Genomic DNA, 23,551 nt, shown 5'->3' on the forward strand with positions numbered 1-23,551 from the left:
TGTAGATCAAGAAAATTAGGGTAGGTAGTAGGGACAAAAGATAAGCCCTTACTAAGGACAGAGATTTCATGAGAAGATAGTGTATGGCTAGACAGGTTAAAGAGAGGAATTGTAAGTTCTGTATTCACTGCCTCTCTCCCCATTGGTAGAATCTGTTCCGGGTCTGTCGTTCTCCCGGAGGGTTCTGCCATCGTGCTTGTTGTTTTACACGGCCTCTCCTGGGGGGTTCTTGTTGGCCTCTGGGTAAAAAATGATTCTGTTGTCTTTGTGGGCCTCCACTCGGGCCTTCCCCACCGTCTGAGTTATCTGAAGAGTCGGCTGAAGAGTCTGTGAACCCAACAACTGTGTTTCTTCTATTATAGCGGCCCCAAGGTCTGGGTGTAAACTGGGTTTGATTGAGATTCCTATTAGTGTAGAAATCCTTCTGAAGGTAGGGGTATGCCCGTTCAGAGGTAAAGGATTTAATATCCTTCTTTACTTTGTTGGCTTTTTTATTTTGTTCTATTCTATGGAACTCCTGTACTGTTTTATCAATTTTCTCAAGGAGTTTCTTAGCTTCAGTATTGGTGTTTTTTTCGGATATTTGCTTCTCTAGATCTTTGATTATCTCATCTAGTTTTTTGAGTTCCTCGGAGGCGGTTTCAATCCCTAGGACTAGCCAATGTCGGGAACAAGTAGTCCCTATATTGCTAAATCCTTGAATGTACTTAGGGTTATCAGTGAACACACCTGGTATATTTCTAACCTGGAGACCTAGCGGAATTGTATTGGACCTTAAATAGTCTGTCAGCATAATAGTCATGAGTTCCAATCGGACATATTTCTTTTTCTGTTTCTCCAAATCCTCACTGAGATTAGTACTTGCAACCGTTGTGGGTTCCTCTAGATCAGTAAAAAGAGATGGGCCTTCACAGATTTTTTTAATATACTCTAAAGAATAAAGGGGGGCGTCGTTAGACATAACAAGGTGCGGTGAGCAGTGAACCACAGGGGGGTGGGGGGCAGGGAGGGGAGGACCCACTTAGGTGAAGTGGAAGGGAACAAGAAGACCCTTGCAATCAAGCGATTGCGCAAATTATCTATTTTAAACAACAAGGGGACCCCAATTAGTATCAGCGAGGGACCTCGGGGAGCTTATCATATAAACACAACAATAGTCCCTGGCAAGAAAATAAGTGCCAATGAATATAGACTCAATCAGTACTATATTGGTGAAAACGTACCCAGCCGGGCAGAGGTTTTCAAAGTTTATATTTCAGTCAAGAAAAATGTCAAACATATAAACACCTTCAACAAATCACGTAGGTGGGGCACAAGCCTGTACCCAACCACGAACATACATAGACAACAACATACACAAAGGGCTTGCAAGGCAAAACCAACAGTCTCTGTGAAATTCCAATTTTGAACAGAGAATTACTTGTGGGTACCATTACATAATTATACATTGAGAGTTCCAAACGTATATGGTACACAGTGGGTCGACGACGTTTCGGACCCCCTTGCTAAATAATGGGGTCCATCATCAGGACAAAGCAATGGTTGCCTTTTTTAGTTTTTTCACAACCAAGTTTATTTGAGCAAAAGAATGACATGCATGTGGCACCTTCCCACACCAAGATCACCACATCAAGATCAATGTATTAATAACATACATAAGAGGTATTAATCAAGCATCAATGAAGCTCAGCTTTAAAAAGCCCCTACCACCCAACCCAACCCCAACTATACCCCCACCCGTACCCACCATCCCACTCCCCCTTCCACACATGTACAGAGGCAACACAAAAATGGTTCACATAAGAGAAGCAGGTATGATGCAACCCGGGTTGTGCCAGTAGGGCCAGAGACAGTGCTGCGATCATATGTCCTCCTCCGGTTCTGCCGGGGGCTCCAAGGATAAGCCACGGTATTCGTGCCTTTTTTAGTTTTAAGCCTCTTTAGCCTAAAGGAAAAATAAGATGAAGAAACAGGTCCATTACATTTAAATCACATGCTAAATGTAGGTGACATTGTGCCGTGACTTATAGACCCAAAACGCTAATATCCTGGTGGAGATAGCGTGTGACTTAGTTCCAGTGTCAAGAGACATGTGACAAAGTGTGGTCATACTGTTTAAGCTGTGAGTGATTTTTAAATTCAAGTGAGAAACGACGCGGTGATACTGAGCAATTTTGAGTGAAAAATAATGCCAAGGCGGAGGTTGCTGCTATATTATATTCAGGGTGCACCATGCTCAATTGAAAGAAATTGCAGTGGGATGGATTATCGGCAAATTCGATAAATCAACAGTGCTTCTAAGTAAACAGGTGAACAACGGCGATATGAGTCGCGGTGAGAGGTCTATAACTATCCCGATTTTACAAGAGTTAGGGGGCTCACCAGAATAATACTGGGCAGGCTCAAATGAGAGCGCGCTGGAGGTTCGTTATATCCGGAGAGTGAGAGATTCTTCTGGGAGAGAAGGAGTTGTGCAAGGTTAGGACGGGGAACAACTATTCCATTAATTTGGGCGTTCGTGCAAAAGGGGGTAGGCTTACCAAGGGTTAATTTCACGTGTCCAAGGGTTAATTTCACGTGTCCAGGGGCGGAGGAGGAACGTTCCGCTTGTACCTGTATATAAAGCATTACTAAACCGAGGGAATCTGAAATAATACGGACTGATAGCCTGAATTCGGGCCTAAACCAACAAGAGGACTGGACAACACTAATTTGATTATGGACTTCATTTTTTAATTAAGTGAATGAACAGTCTGGCCTTCGCCGTAATACTGATGAAAAAAACAATGTACTCTGATGTAATTTATGTTGTTTGTAAATCTCACAGTCACTACCTTCACTAATGTCACTGCGCCACTTTTCTCTATGATGTTTTTAACCCCTTTTTAATCTCACTTCCTCCGCCCAAGATGGCTGCTGACATGGTCCCTCATTTATGTCCATTGGACCTTCTCAACTAAATCTAAATTCCCTCATCCATAATGGCCGCTAGTATGGTCCTTCGTTTATGCCCATTACCCTTTTCCATCCAATGGCTGAGCGCGATAAAAGTAATCCGCCCACATGACTTCACGAACCAGGAAGTCCAGCATTGCCGACTGATCCGGTAAGCCCCGGTTAATCTCCTTGCTATTTGGCGCATAACCCTGCCCAAATGCCCCTTACTGACTATCCCCCCAATTCCTTCTGTAGGCTCCCCCCCTGGTTCCAGGAACCCAGCGCGATCCGGCGCTCCCGGCAATTTCCGGCTCAAAAGGTAAGCCCATCTCGGTATTTACCGACTTATGCTTCTGTCCAACTATTTCAGATTCCCTCGGTTTAGTAATGCTTTATATACAGGTACAAGCGGAACGTTCCTCCTCCGCCCCTGGACACGTGAAATTAACCCTTGGACACGTGAAATTAACCCTTGGTAAGCCTACCCCCTTTTGCACGAACGCCCAAATTAATGGAATAGTTGTTCCCCGTCCTAACCTTGCACAACTCCTTCTCTCCCAGAAGAATCTCTCACTCTCCGGATATAACGAACCTCCAGCGCGCTCTCATTTGAGCCTGCCCAGTATTATTCTGGTGAGCCCCCTAACTCTTGTAAAATCAGGATAGTTATAGACCTCTCACCGCGACTCATATCGCCGTTGTTCACCTGTTTACTTAGAAGCACTGTTGATTTATTGAATTTGCCGATAATCCATCCCACTGCAATTTCTTTCAGTTGAGCATGGTGCACCCTGAATATAATATAGCAGCAACCTCCGCCTTGGCATTATTTTTCACTCACAATTGCTCAGTATCACCGCGTCGTTTCTCACTTGAATTTAAAAATCACTCACAGCTTAAACAGTATGACCACACTTTGTCACATGTCTCTTGACACTGGAACTAAGTCACACGCTATCTCCACCAGGATATTAGCGTTTTGGGTCTATAAGTCACGGCACAATGTCACCTACATTTAGCATGTGATTTAAATGTAATGGACCTGTTTCTTCATCTTATTTTTCCTTTAGGCTAAAGAGGCTTAAAACTAAAAAAGGCAACCATTGCTTTGTCCTGATGATGGACCCCATTATTTAGCAAGGGGGTCCGAAACGTCGTCGACCCACTGTGTACCATATACGTTTGGAACTCTCAATGTATAATTATGTAATGGTACCCACAAGTAATTCTCTGTTCAAAATTGGAATTTCACAGAGACTGTTGGTTTTGCCTTGCAAGCCCTTTGTGTATGTTGTTGTCTATGTATGTTCGTGGTTGGGTACAGGCTTGTGCCCCGCCTACGTGATTTGTTGAAGGTGTTTATATGTTTGACATTTTTCTTGACTGAAATATAAACTTTGAAAACCTCTGCCCGGCTGGGTACGTTTTCACCAATATAGTACTGATTGAGTCTATATTCATTGGCACTTATTTTCTTGCCAGGGACTATTGTTGTGTTTATTGATTAACTACAGGCAAAAACCCGCAAATTCAGACATCAATCTTGACGGACATTTTGATGGAAGTAAGAGCACAAGCAGCAAGGCCATAATCTGAAAGAGACTATTAGTTATGGATTCCTTACCTTAGAATTACCACCAGGCTTCGGACTGGATCCATAGAATTTTTCTTTAGCAGTACCCCTGCGCGTCGGTAGGTGGTGTCGGTCAACTCCCCGTTCAGTGTTGTGATCTCCGGAATGACGTCCCGGTATCGACTTAGACGCCGCCCCCGTGCGCGAGCGTTAGTTATTTCTTTTTCAGCACCAGCCTGAGCATATCCGGCGAGAGTGGTAGCTCTAGTCACTTTTTGACAACATCTTTTGGTGCACAGGGATGTCACATCCGCGAACCGGCTTCAAGCCTTGTGGCTCCTGCCACAAACTGAAGTCGGTGAAGGACCCATATCTAGTGTGACTCTGGTGTCTAGAGCGCGACCACCACCCGAGGTCGTGCTCCGACTGTCAGGCCATGGTCCCAAAGTCTTTGCGGGAGCGGTCCCAAAAGCTTCTGGAGGCCCGGCAGTCAGCTCCGTGCCGCTCGATGTCCTAGTGGAGAGGGAGGTCGCAGGACCTTTTACGAAGGCATCACCACCACCAATCCTTGTCGAAGTGGTCATCTTCTGGTAAGTCTAACCACAAAAAGAAGGTGAAGAAGCACCGTCGCTCCTCTCGTTCTCCCCATCCATTGGCTGAGGCGACACGGGATGCTGAAGGTTAGTCGTCAGGCTCTGCCCGTGGAACCTGTTGGGTTGATTCCGGGCTTCCTCCCCTTCCCGGGAGCTAGAATGACCCCTGCCCAACTTCGTAGTTTTTACGTAGCCCTCTACTTCATCTTTGAGCAGCCCGACTCCGCCAGCGCACCTTCGGGCCCCGCAGACTCGGCTGGTGGTTCTAGTCCTTCGATGCCGGTAGCTTCAGCCGCAGGGCCCCCAGGGATCCAGGCCTGGACCAGGATCAGAGCCTGTCGACCTTACAACACCTCTTCCGGTGCCTTATCCATCTGTGACACCTCCGCCCCATCCGATGCTGGTTGTGTCCCCAACTGACGTCGACCCCAGCCTCCCCCTCGACATGGGCACGGAGCCGGACCGGCATCAACCGACGTCGGTACCGGCGCCAAACTGTACTTTTGTACCTCTGTTCTCCACTGTTGTTCCCTATCGCTCTGAGTGGCTACCAGAAGAGGGTGAGGATGATTGGGAGGGATCTGTGGACCCCCTGGCAGATCAGTTGGAAGAACGGGACTGGGGAGAGGAGTTGGGTGAGGCCAGTGGTCTGGGTTCTTCTCCAGATCTTGGACAGGTACTTCTCCAGACCTTCGGACAGGTGGGCTTTGCAGATAGTCCGCAGGGGCCAATCCCTCCCCTTCGAGGCTGCCCCTTCCTCCATACCACCTGCCTTCTATTGCATGTCAGAGGATCTCTTGACCCTTCTCCGTCAGGAAGTTACAGCTCTCTTGGCCAAGGGAGCCATCGAGCGAGTCCCTGTGCCAGAAGTTAGGTTGTGGTTGTTATTCACACTACTGCTTGGTACCCAAGAAGGACAAAGGCTGCTTCCTATCTTGGATCTCAGGGACATCAACCGCTTCCTCCGAAAGGAGAAGTTCAAAATGTTGACACTGGCTCAGGTACAGTCTGCCCTCGACCCTGGAGACTAGATGGTAGGGTTGGACTTGAAGGACGCCTATTTTCATACTCCCCTCCTGGCTGCCCACCCTAGTTACCTATGGTTCATGGTAGTCCACAAGCATTTTCAGTTCACGGTGCTCCCGTTTGACCTTACCAACGCCCTTCGGGTGCTCACGAAAGTGATGGCGGTGGTTCCAGCTCATATATGCAGATGAGGGGTTCCAGTCTTGCCCCAGGCTGTCATCTCCCACCTCAATACTACGACGGACCTCCTGCATTCACTGGCATTCACTATCATTGTGCCGAAGTCACACCTGATTCCCTCTCAAAAGCGCCTTTTCATCGGGCCTCATGGCCTCCTGCATCCTGCTGGTGGACTATGACAGGTGGCATATGCAGGCCTCTCAGTGGGACCTGAAGTTCCAGTGGGCACAGCATCAGAGGAATCTTTCCGATTGCGTCCAGATCTCGGAGGGCACTGCACACCAATTACAGTGCTGGCTAATAAACCAGGATTGGGTCAACGGCAGATCCCTCTCCCTTCCCCAACCTGAGTTCACAGGGGTGATGAATGCATCACTTCTGGGTGGAGCGGCCACATGGAGGAGGTGGAGATCAGAGTCCTCTGGGCTCCGGCGGAGTCCGGGCTCCACATCAACCTTCTGAAGCTCCGGGCTATTCGTCTTGCACTGTAGGCATTCCTTCCTTCTGTCAAAGGAAGAGTAGTGCATTTGTTCACAGACAACATCACCGCCATGTGGTATTGCAACAAACAGGGCGGGGTAGAGTAGTGGACCCTATGTCAGGAGGCACTTCGTCTCTTGTAGTGGCTGGAACATCAGGGCATGTCCCTGGTGGTTCAACACCTGGCGGGTTCCCTGAATGCCATGGCGGACACACTCAACCGCCGGTGCATGATGGATCACGAATGGCGTCTTCACTCTGAGGTGGTGAAAGTTCTCTTTCAGCAGTGGGGAGAGCTTTGGTTCGATCTATTCGCCATCGAAGAGAACGCGCAATGTCAGCAGTTCTGTGCATTAGAATTTTCAAAGCGCCACTCGCTAGGCGACGCTTTTCGTCGCAAGTGGAGTGGGGGTGTTCTATACACCTTTCCGCCTATACCACTTCTGCCCAGAGTGCTGAAGAAGATCAGGCGCGACCAGGCCCAAGTCATTCTTGTGGCTCCGGACTGGGCACGAAGAGTCTGGTATCTCGTGCTCTTGACCATGGCCATCGATCCTCATTTCAGACTGCCCTTTCAGGAGAATATTCTGTCGCAGCAGTAGGGAACGGTCCTCTACCTGAACCTATCCAACCTCCACCTCCTTGCGCCGAGATTGAGCGGTGACAGTTGAAAGCTTTCAACCTTCCTCGTGAAGTCTGTAACGTTATCTTGGCAGCCAGGCGTCCCTCCACCAAAACAGTATAGGCCTGTAGATGGAACAAATTTGTGGATGGTGCACAGCAAAGGCTTTGGTTCCCCTTTCTGCCCCTCTCAGAGGTTCTCCTCTTCATTCATTCTTTGGCTCAGCAGGGCTCTACTCTGGGCACTCTCAAGGGCTATCTTACGGCCATTTTGGCCTTTCTTCGCCTGCCAGATCAACTATAAGTCCCTTATTGTAAATCTCTTCCTTAAGGGTATTACCAGGTCGTTGATCAGCTCTTTTATTGGCTAAATGGGCGCCATGAAAGTTTGGCCGTGCAAAAACAGACCATCTCTCGATGGGTTGTTCTTTGCAATTCAATTTCATTCAATTCAATCCAATTTTATTGGTATATGATTTGGAACTCGATTGAGATCCACATATAAGCAAGACATGAAAGACAACAGAAATTACAAAAGCATAAAATCCTTAAAATACATTCTATAAACACAGAAACTAGAATATAAAAATCATATCCATTAATATAATTCTAAAAAACATTTAAAGAAGTTAAAAATTCTGTAGCAAAACATTTCATTGGGGGGGTTATAGGTAACATCGATTAGAGATTTGGCAGACAAAATGCTTAATTGTAAACAAATGGGACTCGCCCACTTTCGACGATGAGCCATTAGGGCAGGGCATACGAAGAGAACATGGGCGGTATCCTGAGTCGAATTATTATTATTGCATAGGTTACATTTGTCGGAGGAACCATACCATCTAGCTAGTAATTTATTCAAAGGGAGGAGATCTTGCCTCAAGAAGAACCAAAAGCGGCGTAAGCCGTGAGGAAGGTTCCAAGAGGCGTAAGGTTGTATGTGTTTAAATAAATAAAAATTAACAACCAGGGTAGCACCTTTCTTTGAAATAAGGGCATCTCTGTCCCTCCTAAAACTTAGCTCCCATTTTGCCAGTTTTAGGGTGGACTTTAGCTGATGTGAAGATAGCAAAAACAGAGTAGATTCCTCCAATTCAAGTAATGTAACAGCCCTTCTAAAATTCTTTATAAGTAAGGAGTATTCTTTTAGGGGACCCAATAATTATTTTTTGATAAGGAATCTTAAAGTGGCCGGTTTTCCCTTGGCTAAGCAAGAGACCCAACGTATTACTCCCGCCAGGGCTTGAACCCAACTACTTTGTATGCCAAATTCAAGTCTTAAGAGATGCCACTGTACAAGCATTATTAACCGTGGTTAGATATCGCAAAAGTCTGCCCTCGATGGTATCTAAAAAAACCCATTGGCCCAGATCAATAAGCTCAATGCCATAGAGCAGAGAGGCTGGAATTTTTGCCCGAAAAGCCTCTAGCAAATGAACAAAATGTATTTTGCCGGTGGCTTGTAAAGAGCACGTAGTCCATTACCCTGTGTCTTGGCCTTCCGAATGGTGTTGTCTATGTGGGCCTTATCGCTCAAGTTACCGCATACTATTTTCCCTAAAAAAAATAGGCTTTTACAATTTCCAGCTTATGACCGCCTAGAGACCAACTAAAATTCCCAGATTTCAATTTTTTCTTTCCCATCATACACATTACCTTGCTTTTAGAGATATTGATCTTCAGATGATGGGACTCTGCAAATACATGTAATGCATGCAGACGATTGTTGAGTCCTTTCGGGGTAAGATCTAAAAGTAATTTATCATCTGCATACATCAAACATGTAATTGGTTTGTCCCCTAGAAGAGGGGCAATTCCTTCGCTTAAGGATAAGGTCTGGGGGAGGTCACAAACATTAAGGGGAACACAATAATGGAGCTAATAAACAGCCCTGTTTAAGACCATTGGCTGAGGGGATTGCTTGGGATAGGCCTCTCTCTCCTCCCAACAATACTCTGCACCAGGTATCAGAGTGGAGGTCCTGAACTAGATTTAACAGCCGGGCTGGCATACCAAAAGCAAGTAGTTTCTTCCACAGCAGATGACGATCAACTTTATCAAAAGCTGTAGAGAAGTCTATAAAGGCTGCATAGACTCTCCCTCCTCTGACTCTGATATATTTATCGGATATTACTTGCAGAGCTGTTAAATTATCCATGGTGCCATGGTTCTTTCGAAAACCCGTCTGCTCAAGGGGAAGTATATTAGTTTGGTCCACCCAATCATTATTTCGTTTCAAAAGGCATTTTGCTAAGACTTTGCCAATTGCATCCAAAAGGGCAATTTGGCGATAATTTTGGGGAGACAACCGGTCACCCTTTTTAAAAAGGGGAACCAGGATACTCCCTTTCCAAGAAGGAAGAATCTTTCCGCTCGAAAAGCAAGTGTTAAACACAGGGCATAGCAGTTTACTCCATTTTGCACTACTTTGCTTTAGGACAGAAATTGGAAGTTCATCCGGCCCCATTACCCCAGAAGAGCGCATTTCCTTAATTGCTAATTCGATATCCTTTTCAGATAGAGGGACCAAAGGCTGACTGTTCTCAATAAAACTTATACAGGGAGCCGCAGCTCCGTTACTTGCGTAAAGGGCTGTGACATAATCCACCCATATTTGTTCTTCAATGGGGATAGGAAGCGGTCTTGTTCTGGCCCCAGAGCCCTCACCTATGAGGGACCAAAATTGTCTCATATCTCCATTAAAGGCAGCCTCTTAGTTTTATTCAGATAATGTTCTCCCCCTCTTTTCGTAATTTTGCCTGTAACTTTCTCCTCCTTCTTTTTAGTAGGGCTACACTCCGCATTCCTTCAGCTGATTTACACAAATATTGTTCCCTTACTATCTTATTTATTTCTATATTGAGTAGACGCAGGGGACTGAGGGGTATTGTAGTATACCTTTTCTTATTTGTTTTTTTAGCAACAGAGATCACTACCTTCATAAAATCTAGGAAACACACAATTTCAAAACCATGCCATTTAGCAAGGTCATTAATTGCTACATCAAGAACACTCTCCAACTCTCGTTCAGCTTTTGTATTCCAATAGCACCTTCAATATTTCGCTCCAAAACTTACCAGATCACTATTAATTGACCACTGGTCAGATTTGGGAGGGTTTATATTCACAGAGGTAGAAAGTATTTTGTGGTCGCTAAAGAGAGTTTCAATGACCCTGAGATCCTTTAATAGGGCAAAAGTAGAATTCTCTACTATCACAAAATCTAGAATGGATTCTCCCTGATGAGATTTGTGGGTGAAATTTGCAGGGGAATCGGAGGGGAGCCTTCCATTCGCAATGATCCCATCCATATCGGACAGTTCTTTGAGAAGTATCTTCCCTCGCGTATTTGTTTTAATATTCTCAGGGAAGAGAGCTTGGGGGATCTGTAATGATTCTTCTTTGTATTTATCACAAAACAGGCTCATACTCAAATTAGAGATTTTACAATTCAAGTCCCCTACTAGAATTATGTTAGGAGGAGGAGTTTTCTCCCTAATACTCTGTATATAGACAAAAACCCTTTTTAAAGTTAAGTTAACCCCTTCGACGCTCATGACGAGCTGAGGTACACCCCTCGTACACTCATGACGAGCTGAGCTCGTCATGAACAATGGGTTTTACGGATTTTCAGCGCAGGGGGGGGGAATCATAAGAGTTGATGGTGTTAAAACAACATCGGGGGAAATATAAGCGTTAATCAGAACTAATGGTTTAAGCGCATCAACATTGTCACAACTAAACAACGTTACAGCCTGAAAAAGGTTACAAGGATCCAAATAGTGAGAGAAATTCCATTTTATCTGGTTGGATAATAGACAGGCAATACCCCCACTGGCATGGCCTCTCCTGGACGGGGAAGCACATCCCTCAAGTACAAAGTAATCCCTTCCTATCTGAATTTTCTCCGAACACCACGTCTCCTGGAGACAGATCACACTGGCTTTTAAAGACAGGAGGAATTGAATTTTTTCAGTACTGTTCTTCAACCCAGCGGCATTCCAAGATAGTATCGTTATATTGCCGCTAAAGATGAGGGTGGAACGAGTACTTAGTAGTCGATTTCCTCGAGAGAGCACCAGGTAACCAGTTCCAACGGAGATTTTCATCCACAACCTTATCCTGGGGAGGGTGCATGGGTGGGTAAGTGTATGATACAAAACGGAGATCTTTTGATATGCACATTTTCAAATCATCAAAACCACCAGACTGTTGTGTATTTCCAGAGGCTGCCTGCAAAGAAGAAAAAGGAGACCCTAAGGGCTTTGAAGACTTAAAAGGTCTACCAGAGAGGATATTCCCCCAAAAAGGCATAACATCGATCCCTCTAGTCTGGAAATCTTCCGACCGTTGTAGGATTAGATTTGCTACTAATTTGGAGTAGAACTTTACCCTCGTTAGATTTCCAACCTCTGTCTTCAGAATCCGTACTATGTCTATATCTGCAGATTGTAATAATTTCAGATTTGCAGATTCCTGAAAATATTTAAGGAGTAATGATCTATTTAAGATGCAATTTGCATCAAATAGGGGGAAGAAGTCAAGAGTAAGGGTATCGATACTTTCCTCCCTGGGCATTTCAGGAGGTTTATTACAGACCACTACTCCTTCCCTCTTGTCAGAGTACGGTCTGGCCAGAGGATTAGGAGCTGAAGAAGCAGGGCAAGTGAAATTAATCTCATTTCCCTGTGGTACTGAGCTTAAAGGATCCCCTTTGACCGTATTGAGCTTGCCAAGAGAGCAAGGAATTGATGACAAGAGGACAGGTCTTTGTACTACGGAGATTGAGGTGTCCACAACTCCTTTTACGTCCCCACTTTCATCTTTTAATACCAACAGGAAGACCTGATGTGACTCTTTATTAGAGGGCGTATCCAGATTTTCTCCAAAAAGGATTTTTCTCCGCCTATTTTTTTCGATTCTAATAATTATTTCCTCTCTTTTTTTCCCATTCTTTTTAACTTTCCCTGTTTTACCCTTTTTTCTATTGTCTTCTGGTTCTGGAACCTCCTTGTCTCCCTCACCCTGCTGTTTATTAAAAATCGGGAAGTGTTCTTTGCCTTCCTTTGAAACCGTTTCATGTAGAACCTCTATTGCTGGAACAAAATCAACTATACAGTTTGAGACTAGAGCTCTCGATGGGAGAACTGGTTTTTCCCTATCGTAAGATAGTTGGGAAATATTTGAAGTCCCATTCTCTGTCTTAGGGACTTTCTGCAATACAAGATCTTTCTGTACTACAAGATCTTGTCCATTAGCCTCTAAAATTGGACTGATTTCCTTCTCATCTCGGTTGTACAATAAGACCTTCAGTATTTGAGTGACTGTTTCCAGTACACAGTCAGAGCCCCCATCAAATTTTTCTAATAATAACAGAATGGAGGAAAGCAAATGTTCAAGAGAAGATAGGGAGTCGGAGACAGGTTTATCTAACCTGGGCGGGTGGATGGCATCGATACCAGTTATGTTAAGGTTAGGACTCATCAAGGTATTTAACTGGGAGATATTCGAGGGAGTACTGCTATAAAGATGGAGGCCAGGGGGAACTGATGTTACAGGAGTTTTTGTGAAATCCCGAGCCTTACCAGTATCAACCTCAATATATCTCCTACAGAGCTCTATGTCCAAGTCAGAAGAAGATAGGTCGTTATTGCGCACTCTTCTAAAAGAAGAAGGGCTAAATTCATGATGTATAGGTGGAGACTCACTAGATTTAGGAAGAGAAACTTGTTCTGACGCCCCCACTACTTCTAAGATAGCTTCAGGAGAGGTTTGTAGGGGGAGAAAGGATTGTATATTTTTATCCTTTGAGGCAAACAAGGGAGGAGACACACAATTGTCCAAAGAGGCCGAGCCTTCCGTTACTGCAACTGATGTAGTAGCTCCCTTTTCTTTATTGTTCTGATGCACCGAACCCACAGTACTCAATCCCATCAGAGAAGTGGGGTCTTTTACCATGTCATCATGAGTGGGCTCTACAGTTGTAACTCTATTCTTTCCCTTTTCCCAAAGGTTGAATAACTGGCAAGTGCCCTTAAGTTGCACAACATGGCTATCCTTATTACGAAGGGGATTCGATTTAGTTTTGGAGCACGACCTTCCAACTAATAGTCTCCCAGACCTTAGTTTTTTGGCCGTCATTTCAAAGAAGTCTAAAGGGAGCACAAAGTATCACGGAAACAACAATGCACACAAATGCCGTCACAGACCTACAGACTGACGTTATAATGATTAGATTGTTCTTTGAAAAGGGATGGGCACAGCACAGCCTTCTTTAGCCTCTGAGGGCCTCAGAGGGCCCGCCCTTTGTCCGGGCTTCGTCCGGGTATCCTCCCGCTCGCGTTCCGCTGCGCGTAATGACTACTCACAGATTAAGTAGATGAGGGAAGGGCGGGAAGAGGACCAGCTGCGGCCGATTATCGCACACAGCAGGCTGGTCCTCGCAGTCCCGCTGCAGTCTGATAGCAGGTGATCAGCTCCTCAGGTCTCACAAAGAAAAGTCCACACTCCTTAGGACTCCGGGCACGAGCGGCTCCCGCGAAGCGGGGCCGCGAGATGTGGCGAAGAAGCCCGCAAGTGGTTTTAAGGAGCACCTTGTTGTAGCAGAGCGGCACGTTAAAGCAGAACAACAGCCGTCCCTCTGAGAGTTCGCCAGAAAGAAACAACCAAACAGTTACTGATCCACAGGCTCTTAGTACAGGGAAGGGCGGGAAGAGGACCAGCTGCGGCCGATTATCGCCGCACAGCAGGCTGGTCCTCGCAGTCCCGCTGCAGTCTGATAGCAGGTGATCAGCTCCTCAGGTCTCACAAAGAAAAGTCCACACTCCTTAGGACTCCGGGCACGAGCGGCTCCCGCGAAGCGGGGGCCGCGAGATGTGGCGAAGAAGCCCGCAAGTGGTTTTAAGGAGCACCTTGTTGTAGCAGAGCGGCACGTTAAAGCAGAACAGCCGTCCCTCTGAGAGTTCGCCAGAAAGAAACAACCAAACAGTTACTGATCCACAGGCTCTTAGTACAGGGAAGGGCGGGAAGAGGACCAGCTGCGGCCGATTATCGCCGCACAGCAGGCTGGTCCTCGCAGTCCCGCTGCAGTCTGATAGCAGGTGATCAGCTCCTCAGGTCTCACAAAGAAAAGTCCACACTCCTTAGGACTCCGGGCACGAGCGGCTCCCGCGAAGCGGGGGCCGCGAGATGTGGCGAAGAAGCCCGCAAGTGGTTTTAAGGAGCACCTTGTTGTAGCAGAGCAGCACGTTAAAGCAGAACAACAGCCGTCCCTCTGAGAGTTCGCCAGAAAGAAACAACCTCTCACTGGATCGACTCCCCGATCTTCCCAAGACACTCCAGACTCGAGGTAGTCCCCACTTGTGCTGCTTTCCGGATTCACCACCGGATTCTCCACCGTGATCTCCGCAGCTGAGGCTTTGTTTGAAAATGGCAATGGTTATGGCAGGTCACAAATCCCGTTTTCAGCTTCCTGAAATCTTGAACTTCTGAGCTGCAGCCCGAACTCGCTCAGGATTTCGTCTCCGTCAGCGGCCTTACAGAGATGCTGCTGCCCCCCTCCCTGCTGGCTTCCACTGCCTTGCCTCCTTGCGGGAAGCCAGGAACAGGGAACCGGGAGGCGTGACCAGGGAGCTAACTGCACGCTACTCGCTGTTCGCTGTAGTGGAGAATGGCGACTGGCAACTGGAATTCCGGATCTCGCTGCTCTCCACTGCTCTTTGCCGTCAACGGGTCCAAGGCGCAGCGTGATGGGACAGCAGTGGGGTGCACTTCCAATCCAGCTCCGTAGCTTTCCAGCTCACACCATCAAGATGCGGCAAAGAAAAGTCACAAAAAGCAAAACACTTCCAGCTGCACGTGGCACAGAAAGAACGAGCACCGTGATCAAGTCCACGGCAGCCAACTTTGAGGTACAGGAACACTGTTCTGTCAAACTGAGCACTAGTTTGCTCAATCACTGCAGGTATGGCAGGAAATGGTGGTATTTGCCAAGCACCGTGCGCCTAAAGGTAGAAAAGTGCTCCGCGCAGCACCCGCCGCACAACAAAAGAGGGAAGAAAAGCCCACCGGCTGCTCTTCACTCACGGCTCCCGCGGCTGGTCACTTCACCTCCTCACACTCACTGTGCTTGCAGCTGCTCTCTCCTAACCGCGTCAATCCTCCTCTGCAGACCGGCAGGAATGGTGATGTTCGCCTCCCGCCGCCGCCCGCCATGCACTGAAGGGGAGCGACACGCTCCTCGCCGCCGCCTCAAACCAAAAGGGGAGAGAAATGCTTGTGGGCCACTCTTTACTCGCGGCACCCGCAGCTGCTCACTCCCGGCTCTCTCCTTGCCGGAGCGCTCCTCCGTTCCCGGCTGGCTCATTGCTGATTGCTGCGAGAACTTGACGGGTCTCAAGATGAAGCCTGCCTGCAAGGAACAACGGAGCGGCGTCCTCGTCCTCCTCCTTACTCAAGTGAGTGGCTGGCTGGCTGGCGCAAAAAAATGTGCGATTCCTTGGCGAAAAAGAAGCCTCCAGTAGGGTTGCGCCCATTCCATCAGAGCGACGGCAGCCACTACTGCTTTGGGACATTTAGTCCCCCTTCATGACATATGCCAGGCAGCCATTTGGGCTTCATTCCACATGTACACTAAACATTATTGCCTGGACAGCCAAGTCTGATGAGACGGCTTCTTTGTCTGTCCAGTTCTCCAGGACTTTCTGGTGTGAACTTAGTTCGCAGACCCACCTCCGTGGTTGGTATTTCTAGAGTATCTATTCTAAGGTAAGAAATCCATACCTAATAGTCTCTTTCAGGTGAACAAGTTACTTACCTTCGTTAACTATATATCTGTAAGAGACATATATTATTTAAGGATTCCTTACCACCCCACCCATCCTCCCCGTTCTGCAAACTGATTTCTAAAGTAAGGGACTCCCTTTCAGGGCCTTAGTTTTGTGCACCAGTGGTCAGTGTCTTGCATGGCTCTGCGCTTCTGGCGTGGAATGTCATGTAAAGAACTGACGCCAGCACGCAGGGGCGGCATCTAAATACATACTGCAACGTCATTCTGGCGATCACAACGCCAATGACGAACCCGGAGTCGACCGACACCACCTACCAACGCACTGGGGTACTGCTGAAGAGAAATGCTCCGGATTCAGTCTGACACCTGGGGGTAATTCTAAGGTAAGGAATCCATAACTAATATATGTCTCTTACAGATATATCGTTACCAAAGGTACGTAACTTGTTCTTCAAGACAAAGAGTTCACGAATACAAGGATGTCAATCAAAAATATACTAAAACTTTAGTAAAATCGCCTCAAATAAAGGTAAACCGTGTTTCAGCCAACCAGACGTCTTCCGTGCAAAAGCCTCAATAAACCGAAATAATCGACAGCTCTTTTGACAGACAAGTCAAGGAGAACAATGCTTCAACCAACCAAACCTCTTCTTTGGAAAATCCTCAATTAACCAAATCAGTAGACAGCTCCTTTGACAGTAATAAGTAATGCTTTTTAAAGACTGAACACTTGATTCAAAAACCAAAAAAAAATTAAAATACAGAAACATGCATTTATCAAATACACAAATGATAACATAATATGTATTATTTACAAATATAAACATATCAAAATGTTAATATTAATATGAAGGTTGGACCTTTTCCAAGTTCATTTAAGGCCACTCATTATCCATACTATATGCTGCTTTTTGATGCACTGACACTGCTCCCACAAATCAGTCTGAGGATCCAAACGTATAGCCTGATTTAGATCTTGGCAGAGAAGGAACTCCGTCTCAGTGGCAACAGAGTTCCCTCCAGCGAAGACTATAGCCTGCCCGCTCGATTTAAATGCCGAAAACCATAGGTTAACGACTTTGGAGACTACTCCAGCTCCGCTGTGGTCAAACTTGCTTAGTCAGAACAGTCTGAGAATTGACTGTATATCCATACTCCTAATTTAGATGGGCGGACATGCAGCCTTTGTTCATTGCCCTTCACTGCCAGAAAAATGTGACAGTAAAGGGCACCAAATTGTGCTCAATGGCCCCCTCGCTTTGGGAGGAAACTATTTTGGTGAGGGCGCATTTTTTTTGTTTTTCAAATAAAAAATACTGCTTTGGGATTTATATATATATATATATATATATATATATATATATATATATATATATATATATTTATTTGTAACTGTGCCAGATGGCTCCATCATGTTTGACGGAGACATCTGCCAAACTTATAATGCATTGGCTGGGACCACCTTGACAATGGTTCCTGTCAATGCTTGATATGTCTGCTAGGCTGATGGATATTTCAAACTTGCCAGTTGACACCTCCGCTAAGTTGACGCATTAATTTACTCCATCTTTATGGCAGAAGACGGGGCGACCATCCAAAATTAAATTGGGCCTTAAATTTAAGCCTCCAATTTCAAATTCCTTTACAGAACTTTTAACATTTTAAATTTTTCTTCTTTATTTATTGGCGGCTAAATTATTTAATTTTCTAAGCGGTCACAGCCCCACTGAGCAGGCTTCGAGAACCCCCAGGGGTGTACCTGAACCACAGGTTAGGAAAAAGTGATCTAAGTTATTGCACTTGAAGATACACTTCACCTGCAGATATAGCTGGTAAGATAGCTTGGTGGTCAGTTTTTCTACAGTGTTTAGCCAGGTCCTAATCTGAAAGTTACATGTTTGAATCTTGTTGTGGATAATTCAGCCTTTCATTCTTCTAGTGTGAATAAAATACACACCACTAAGCTGGATAATAAGTCCTGCCAACACAAGCTACTAAACTGCATGCACACTATTAAACGTGTATTTAGCATGGCCTGGCTGTGTCCAACAGTGCATGCTTTTTGGGCAACTTTGGCAATGCGACTGGGGGTGGTGAGTGGCAGGCGGGCAACTAGAGACAATTTTTTTGGGGGGGGTGAGGGGGTTAAAAAAATATTTCGGGGGGGGGGGCTAATTCTTCCAAACTTACACAAGAGTGGCTGTAAGAAGGGGTGAACACACAACAAAAGCCTCATTTACAACTAAAAGCCCCATTTACAACTAAATGCTCTTTTAAAGACCTGTTAAGAACTCGGGTGCGGCTGCAATTAGAAGCTCGCCAGCCCGCGAAGCGGTCTTCGCTGGGCTGACACACACGACGGGGGGGGGGGGGGGGGGGGGGGGGGGCTGAAGCCCCGTGAGCCCAATGGGTGTTGCACGCCTGGGAGTGGAGTTGAGCATGAAGATGCCTCAAGACACTGCCTCTTGGGCATAATCAAGCAATCCCAGCAGGGGAGATGTACTGGAAGTTACTGCAGCTTGCGCAGGTCATTGCTAAAAGGCGTGTAGCCAAGGGGTGTCTAAGAGAGCCCCCTCAATATCACTGTGGAGTAAGGACACAATGAGTGGGCTATGCAGGGTAGACACATATAAGACGGACTAGCCAGGATGACAACGTGATGGAAGATCTAGAAACCTTGGAAGTAACGCTGAAATCATTTCAGGAAGCAGACGGGGCTACTCATCGCCTGGGGACACAGACGCAGAACATAGACACTAGTACACAACACACAAACATAGCGACAGGGGGCGACAAAATGGATATGGTAAAAATCTGCTGCACTGGAAAGCTAGTTAGTAGGCTAGGGGAGACGTGTCGATAGCCGAGTTGAGGTGTTCTCTGGTAATTCCACAGATCGAGGCAAAGGGTGGTTATGTATATGATCAACAATTGGGGGCATGGCTCATGTATGGTGACGGAGGTTGGACTAAGAAGTCAATACTGTAGTGTTAACTTTGAATGCTGGCTTATTGTTGTGTAACAGTGAAACCAGTAAACACATATTTAAAAAAGTGCATTTAGGCACTTTCTTTCAGCCGAAAAAAGGTGCTGCAAAGGGGAGTGTTACTTTTTTATGTAGTCGGGATTAAACTCCCGATTTTGCCTGTAGAAAAAATGAGTACACTAGTTTTAGAAGCCAGTTCGTTGGCTACCTGACCCCTGTCATTTGTTGTTGGCAATGGTTATAGGCTAAAGTATTTCTCCTGTGGGTTTTTGACATTTTCTATGTTTAATTCCCGTGCTTGAGAGTGAGGTGGCATTAAAAAACAAACCAGGTGTCTTTTAAACACTGTTATTTTTTAACACTATCTTACCTCATTTGAAGGCCGTTTTCCAGATGGATCAAAGAGTGATTGACCTCCAATAACATAGAGAAAATCGTTGATTACTGCTACGCAGTTATTGTACACTGGCTTGCATAGCTCCCCAACTTTTTCCCAAGTGCTGAATGCCTCACTTCCTATCCAGATGTCTCCACAGACTTTGTTTTCAGTCGTTCTGCCACCAAGGACCAATACTCTTTCAGAATTCGAGCGGATAGAGGTGTTTTCTGATTGTAGGATGGGCTGAGCATAGACCTGGGAGTGGTAGCTCAATGCCTCCTGGAGGTATTTGAAGCAGCTGGCATCCGTCTTCATGAAGGGTACTTCTTGCACAGATTGTTGGAGGTCTTCCAGGGGGATCAGAGGGAACCTAATTCTTTTGAGTAAGTCTTCTGCATCTTTAAGTCTTGCGGAGTCATGCAGTAACCATGTCTTGGTGAACGTGAAGAGCTCAAGCTCGCTGTATTCCTGGATCTCCTTCCTGTCCAGTATCTCAGCAAGGGTTTCTCTGTCTAGTTCTTTGAGCTGTCGATCATCTTTCAAGATTTCTCGGTAGTGCTGCCCAAGTTTACGCATTGCTTTCTGCTTTAGTTCTTCAGGTCCATGCTTTTTGACAATATTGATAACCGCCATACAGCTATTTTCTTCAAGGGACTCTTCTAAGAATGTAAAACACAATTTTATTGCTTCTCGCACTAGTAAGGTTTCTGCTGCTTTAAGCGTGTCTTGAACATTATCAATCGAAATATCCAGCTTGTTAGAGTATATGAAATTCAAAACAGTTCGCAGCCCCTTGGCGCTCGTATCTTTTAACTGGATATGTTCGGGGGTCTCGGCGTTTGCTTCATGTCCAGTAAATATTATCTTGCAGTAGCTGCTTGCTGATGCCAGGATAACTTTATGTGCAGGGAAAGGGATTCCACCTGCTTCCAGGACCACATCACATAACACATTCTGCAGCCGCATGAGCCCAACGCCCTCCAAGAGCTTTGGCAAATACGTGTCCGAAACAAAAGACCGGACTTGCGTGGCTTTCCGTTCATGACTAACCATTACTTCAGATGTCATCAAATGCAATGCACACTCGAAAATAATAGCGCTTCTCCGCAAAAAAACTTTTTTTATTCCTTTGCTGTAACTAATTCTGGAGAACTTCTGTTTCTGCGGTTAAATGTGAACTCTTCATAGTCGCTGCGTGAATATCTTGCGTTAAATCCGCTTCTCCGCCGTCCAGATCGCAGAGCAGAATATCTGTTTCCTAGACAGCTACGCTCCTTACCCCTCGTTAGCATCGAATGACACTGCTCTGATCGACGCCACGCGTTTGTTGTCCGCACCAAGAGATGCTAAACAGTAACCTGCTTAGCTACTTTCGAAAGCGCTGATTGGCTTAGCCGGCCTTGTTGTGCGCGTTCTTCCCTGTCCGCCGTGCAAGTTTGGACTTGCAGTGCAGGGTTGGACACGCGTTTTCACTATTACAAAAGAATACTACTTTAATCTTGGTAGAGTCCACATAGTGTAGCTCGCGCTTTGTACCCTTCCAATGCACCCCCCGCCCACCCCATCCCAATCCGCTCCGGAGGGGTGCCTTTTCTACTCTTGAATACCCGTTCTGGTGACAGTACTTTGTGATCCAAATCCGGTCACCCTTGGTTACATAGTACTAAATACAACAATCAGCAGTCTGACTCCGTTTTCACATTTGAATAAAACAGTACCAGCATTTCATAAATGTTTACTGAACAAAAGAACTGTTACTAAAATAAGATGTTATGTGGAAGTGTGCCTGAAAGACTCGGATGATTGGCAGAGAAGTTTGTTTATTTATCCTAGAAAACGTCAATGCTTTTTAAAATAAACCTCAGACTCATATAGAGCAGCCAAGCCAGTGTCATCGCGTTTTGTTTGGGGAGTTCTAGTACATTGTTTTGAAAAAATATGGGGTTTATATGCAGGGTCGGATTGGGATCACAATTCGGCCCGGGCACTGACGAAAAAAGTGGCCCACATTCAAGAGGCGTGTCCCATATTTAAGGGGCGTGGCCCACATTCAAGGGGCGTGCCCTTTCATGAAACACTATTTGCACAGACAAGGAATGAAAGTGGGAGGATACTGTTCTTGCACACGACACAGGGCCAAGGTGACAATGGCCTACATGCTGAGCAACTAAACAAGCATTAGAAATGCAATAGGTCTCGCAGCATTAGAGTTAGTGCTTTTAGAATTGTTAATGGTTTTTTTTGTAAATCTTTAGCATGAGGTTGAGGGTGAGTGAGGGTGAGGGGTTGAGGGTGAGTGAGGGTGAGGCTGAGGGGTTGAGGGTGAGTGAGGGTGAGGGGTTGAGGGTGAGTGAGGGTGAGGGGTTGAGGGTGAGTGAGGGGTTGAGGGTGAGTGAGGGGTTGAGGGTGAGTGAGGGTGAGTGAGGGGTTGAGGGTGAGTGAGGGTGAGTGAGGGTGAGTGAGGGTGAGTGAGGGTGAGTGAGGGTGAGTGAGGGTGAGTGAGGGTGAGGGGTTGAGGGTGAGTGAGGGTGAGGGGTTGAGGGTGAGTGAGGGGTTGAGGGTGAGTGAGGGTGAGGGGTTGAGGGTGAGTGAGGGTGAGGGGTTGAGGGTGAGTGAGGGTGAGGGGTTGAGGGTGAGTGAGGGTGAGGGGTTGAGGGTGAGTGAGGGTGAGGGGTTGAGGGTGAGTGAGGGTGAGGTGTTGAGGGTGAGTGAGTGAGGGTGAGTGAGTGAGGGTGAGGGGTTGAGGGTGAGTGAGGGTGAGGGGTTGAGGGTGAGTGAGGGTGAGGGTGAGTGAGGGTGAGGGGTTGAGGGTGAGGGTGGGTGAGGGTGAGTGAGGGGTTGAGGGTGAGTGAGGGTGAGTGAGGGTGAGGGGTTGAGGGTGAGGGGGTGAGGGTGAGGGGGTGAGGGGTTGAGGGTGAGTGAGGGTGAGGGTGAGGGGTTGAGGGTGAGGGTGAGTGAGGGTGAGTGAGGGTGAGAGAGTGAGGGTGAGTGAAAGTGAGGGTGAGTGAGGGGTTGAGGGTTAGGGGTTGAGGGTGAGTGAGGGTGAGGGGTTGAGGGTGAGGGTGGGTGAGGGTGAGTGAGGGTGAGTGAGGGTGAGTGAGGGTGAGTGAGGGTGAGTGAGGGTGAGGGTGAGAGTGAGGGGGTGAGAGTGAGTGGGTGAGAGTGAGTGGGTGAGAGTGAGTGGGTGAGAGTGAGTGGGTGAGAGTGAGTGGGTGAGAGTGAGTGGGTGAGAGTGGGTGGGTGAGAGTGGGTGGGTGAGAGTGGGTGGGTGAGAGTGGGTGGGTGAGAGTGGGTGGGTGGGTGAGAGTGAGTGGGTGGGTGAGAGTGAGTGGGTGGGTGGGTGTGAGTTTCTGACTAATAAATGAGTCTGGTACAGAATCCAGAGAGTTCTGTACCAAGGAAGCTGGTGGAACATGGTAATGTTGAGAGTTCAAGGCCGCAACAGGTGTTGGCCGCGGGAATGCTGAGGGTTCTATTCTACAGCAGGGGGATGGACATGGTCAACGATGGGACACAGGGACAAGCTTGGCCAGGTGACCGAGCACCATAGCATAGGGGTAACCATTTTGATCGGTGGAATTCTGTACGGAAAGGGGCTGTCGTAGCAGTTGAGTTCTGTAGCACCGCAGGGCGCAGAGCAGTGTTGTGCGCCAGAGGAGTGCACTGGCAACGCCCACCAAGCAAGTTTCGCACACTGGAAGGATAGACATGCTATGCTACTAGCACTGGTGTGAATCGAATGGCTTCATTGCACTGTGGGCAGTCTGGGATGTGTGCTTCCCTCCAATTTTGGGTTTAATGCAGACTATGCTCTGAGCATCATTTGATGCATTTAGGATTTGTGTTCTGCTCGATCCTCAAGACGGTCATGCGTACCATGTAATGAGAAGTTGTACATTGGGAGCAACTAAAGGAGGGCCACTAGTTCAATCAAGGGAACCGGCATCATAGAAGGGCCCTGCAGATCGCAGATGACGGAAGGTAAGAG

General features: G+C 46.8%; 2 protein-coding genes across 2 annotated transcripts in view; one reads left to right on the forward strand and one right to left on the reverse strand.

Moving 5' to 3' along the window:
• Window positions 1-20,839, reverse strand: part of LOC147710463 (kelch-like protein 9) — a 256,008-nt gene extending 235,169 nt beyond the window's left edge. The window contains exon 1 of the mRNA XM_086921149.1: window positions 19,555-20,839. Coding sequence (XP_086777275.1) covers window positions 19,555-20,631 — 1,077 coding nt within the window. The 5' untranslated portion in view covers window positions 20,632-20,839. The remainder of the gene's footprint in view (window positions 1-19,554) is intronic.
• Window positions 1-23,551, forward strand: part of DPP7 (dipeptidyl peptidase 7) — a 1,540,287-nt gene that overhangs the window by 984,384 nt on the left and 532,352 nt on the right. The gene's annotated exons all lie outside the window — the stretch shown is intronic.

This window comes from Lissotriton vulgaris, chromosome 5 (assembly GCF_964263255.1).
Source record: "Lissotriton vulgaris chromosome 5, aLisVul1.2, whole genome shotgun sequence".
Classification (NCBI taxonomy): Eukaryota; Metazoa; Chordata; class Amphibia; order Caudata; family Salamandridae; genus Lissotriton; species Lissotriton vulgaris.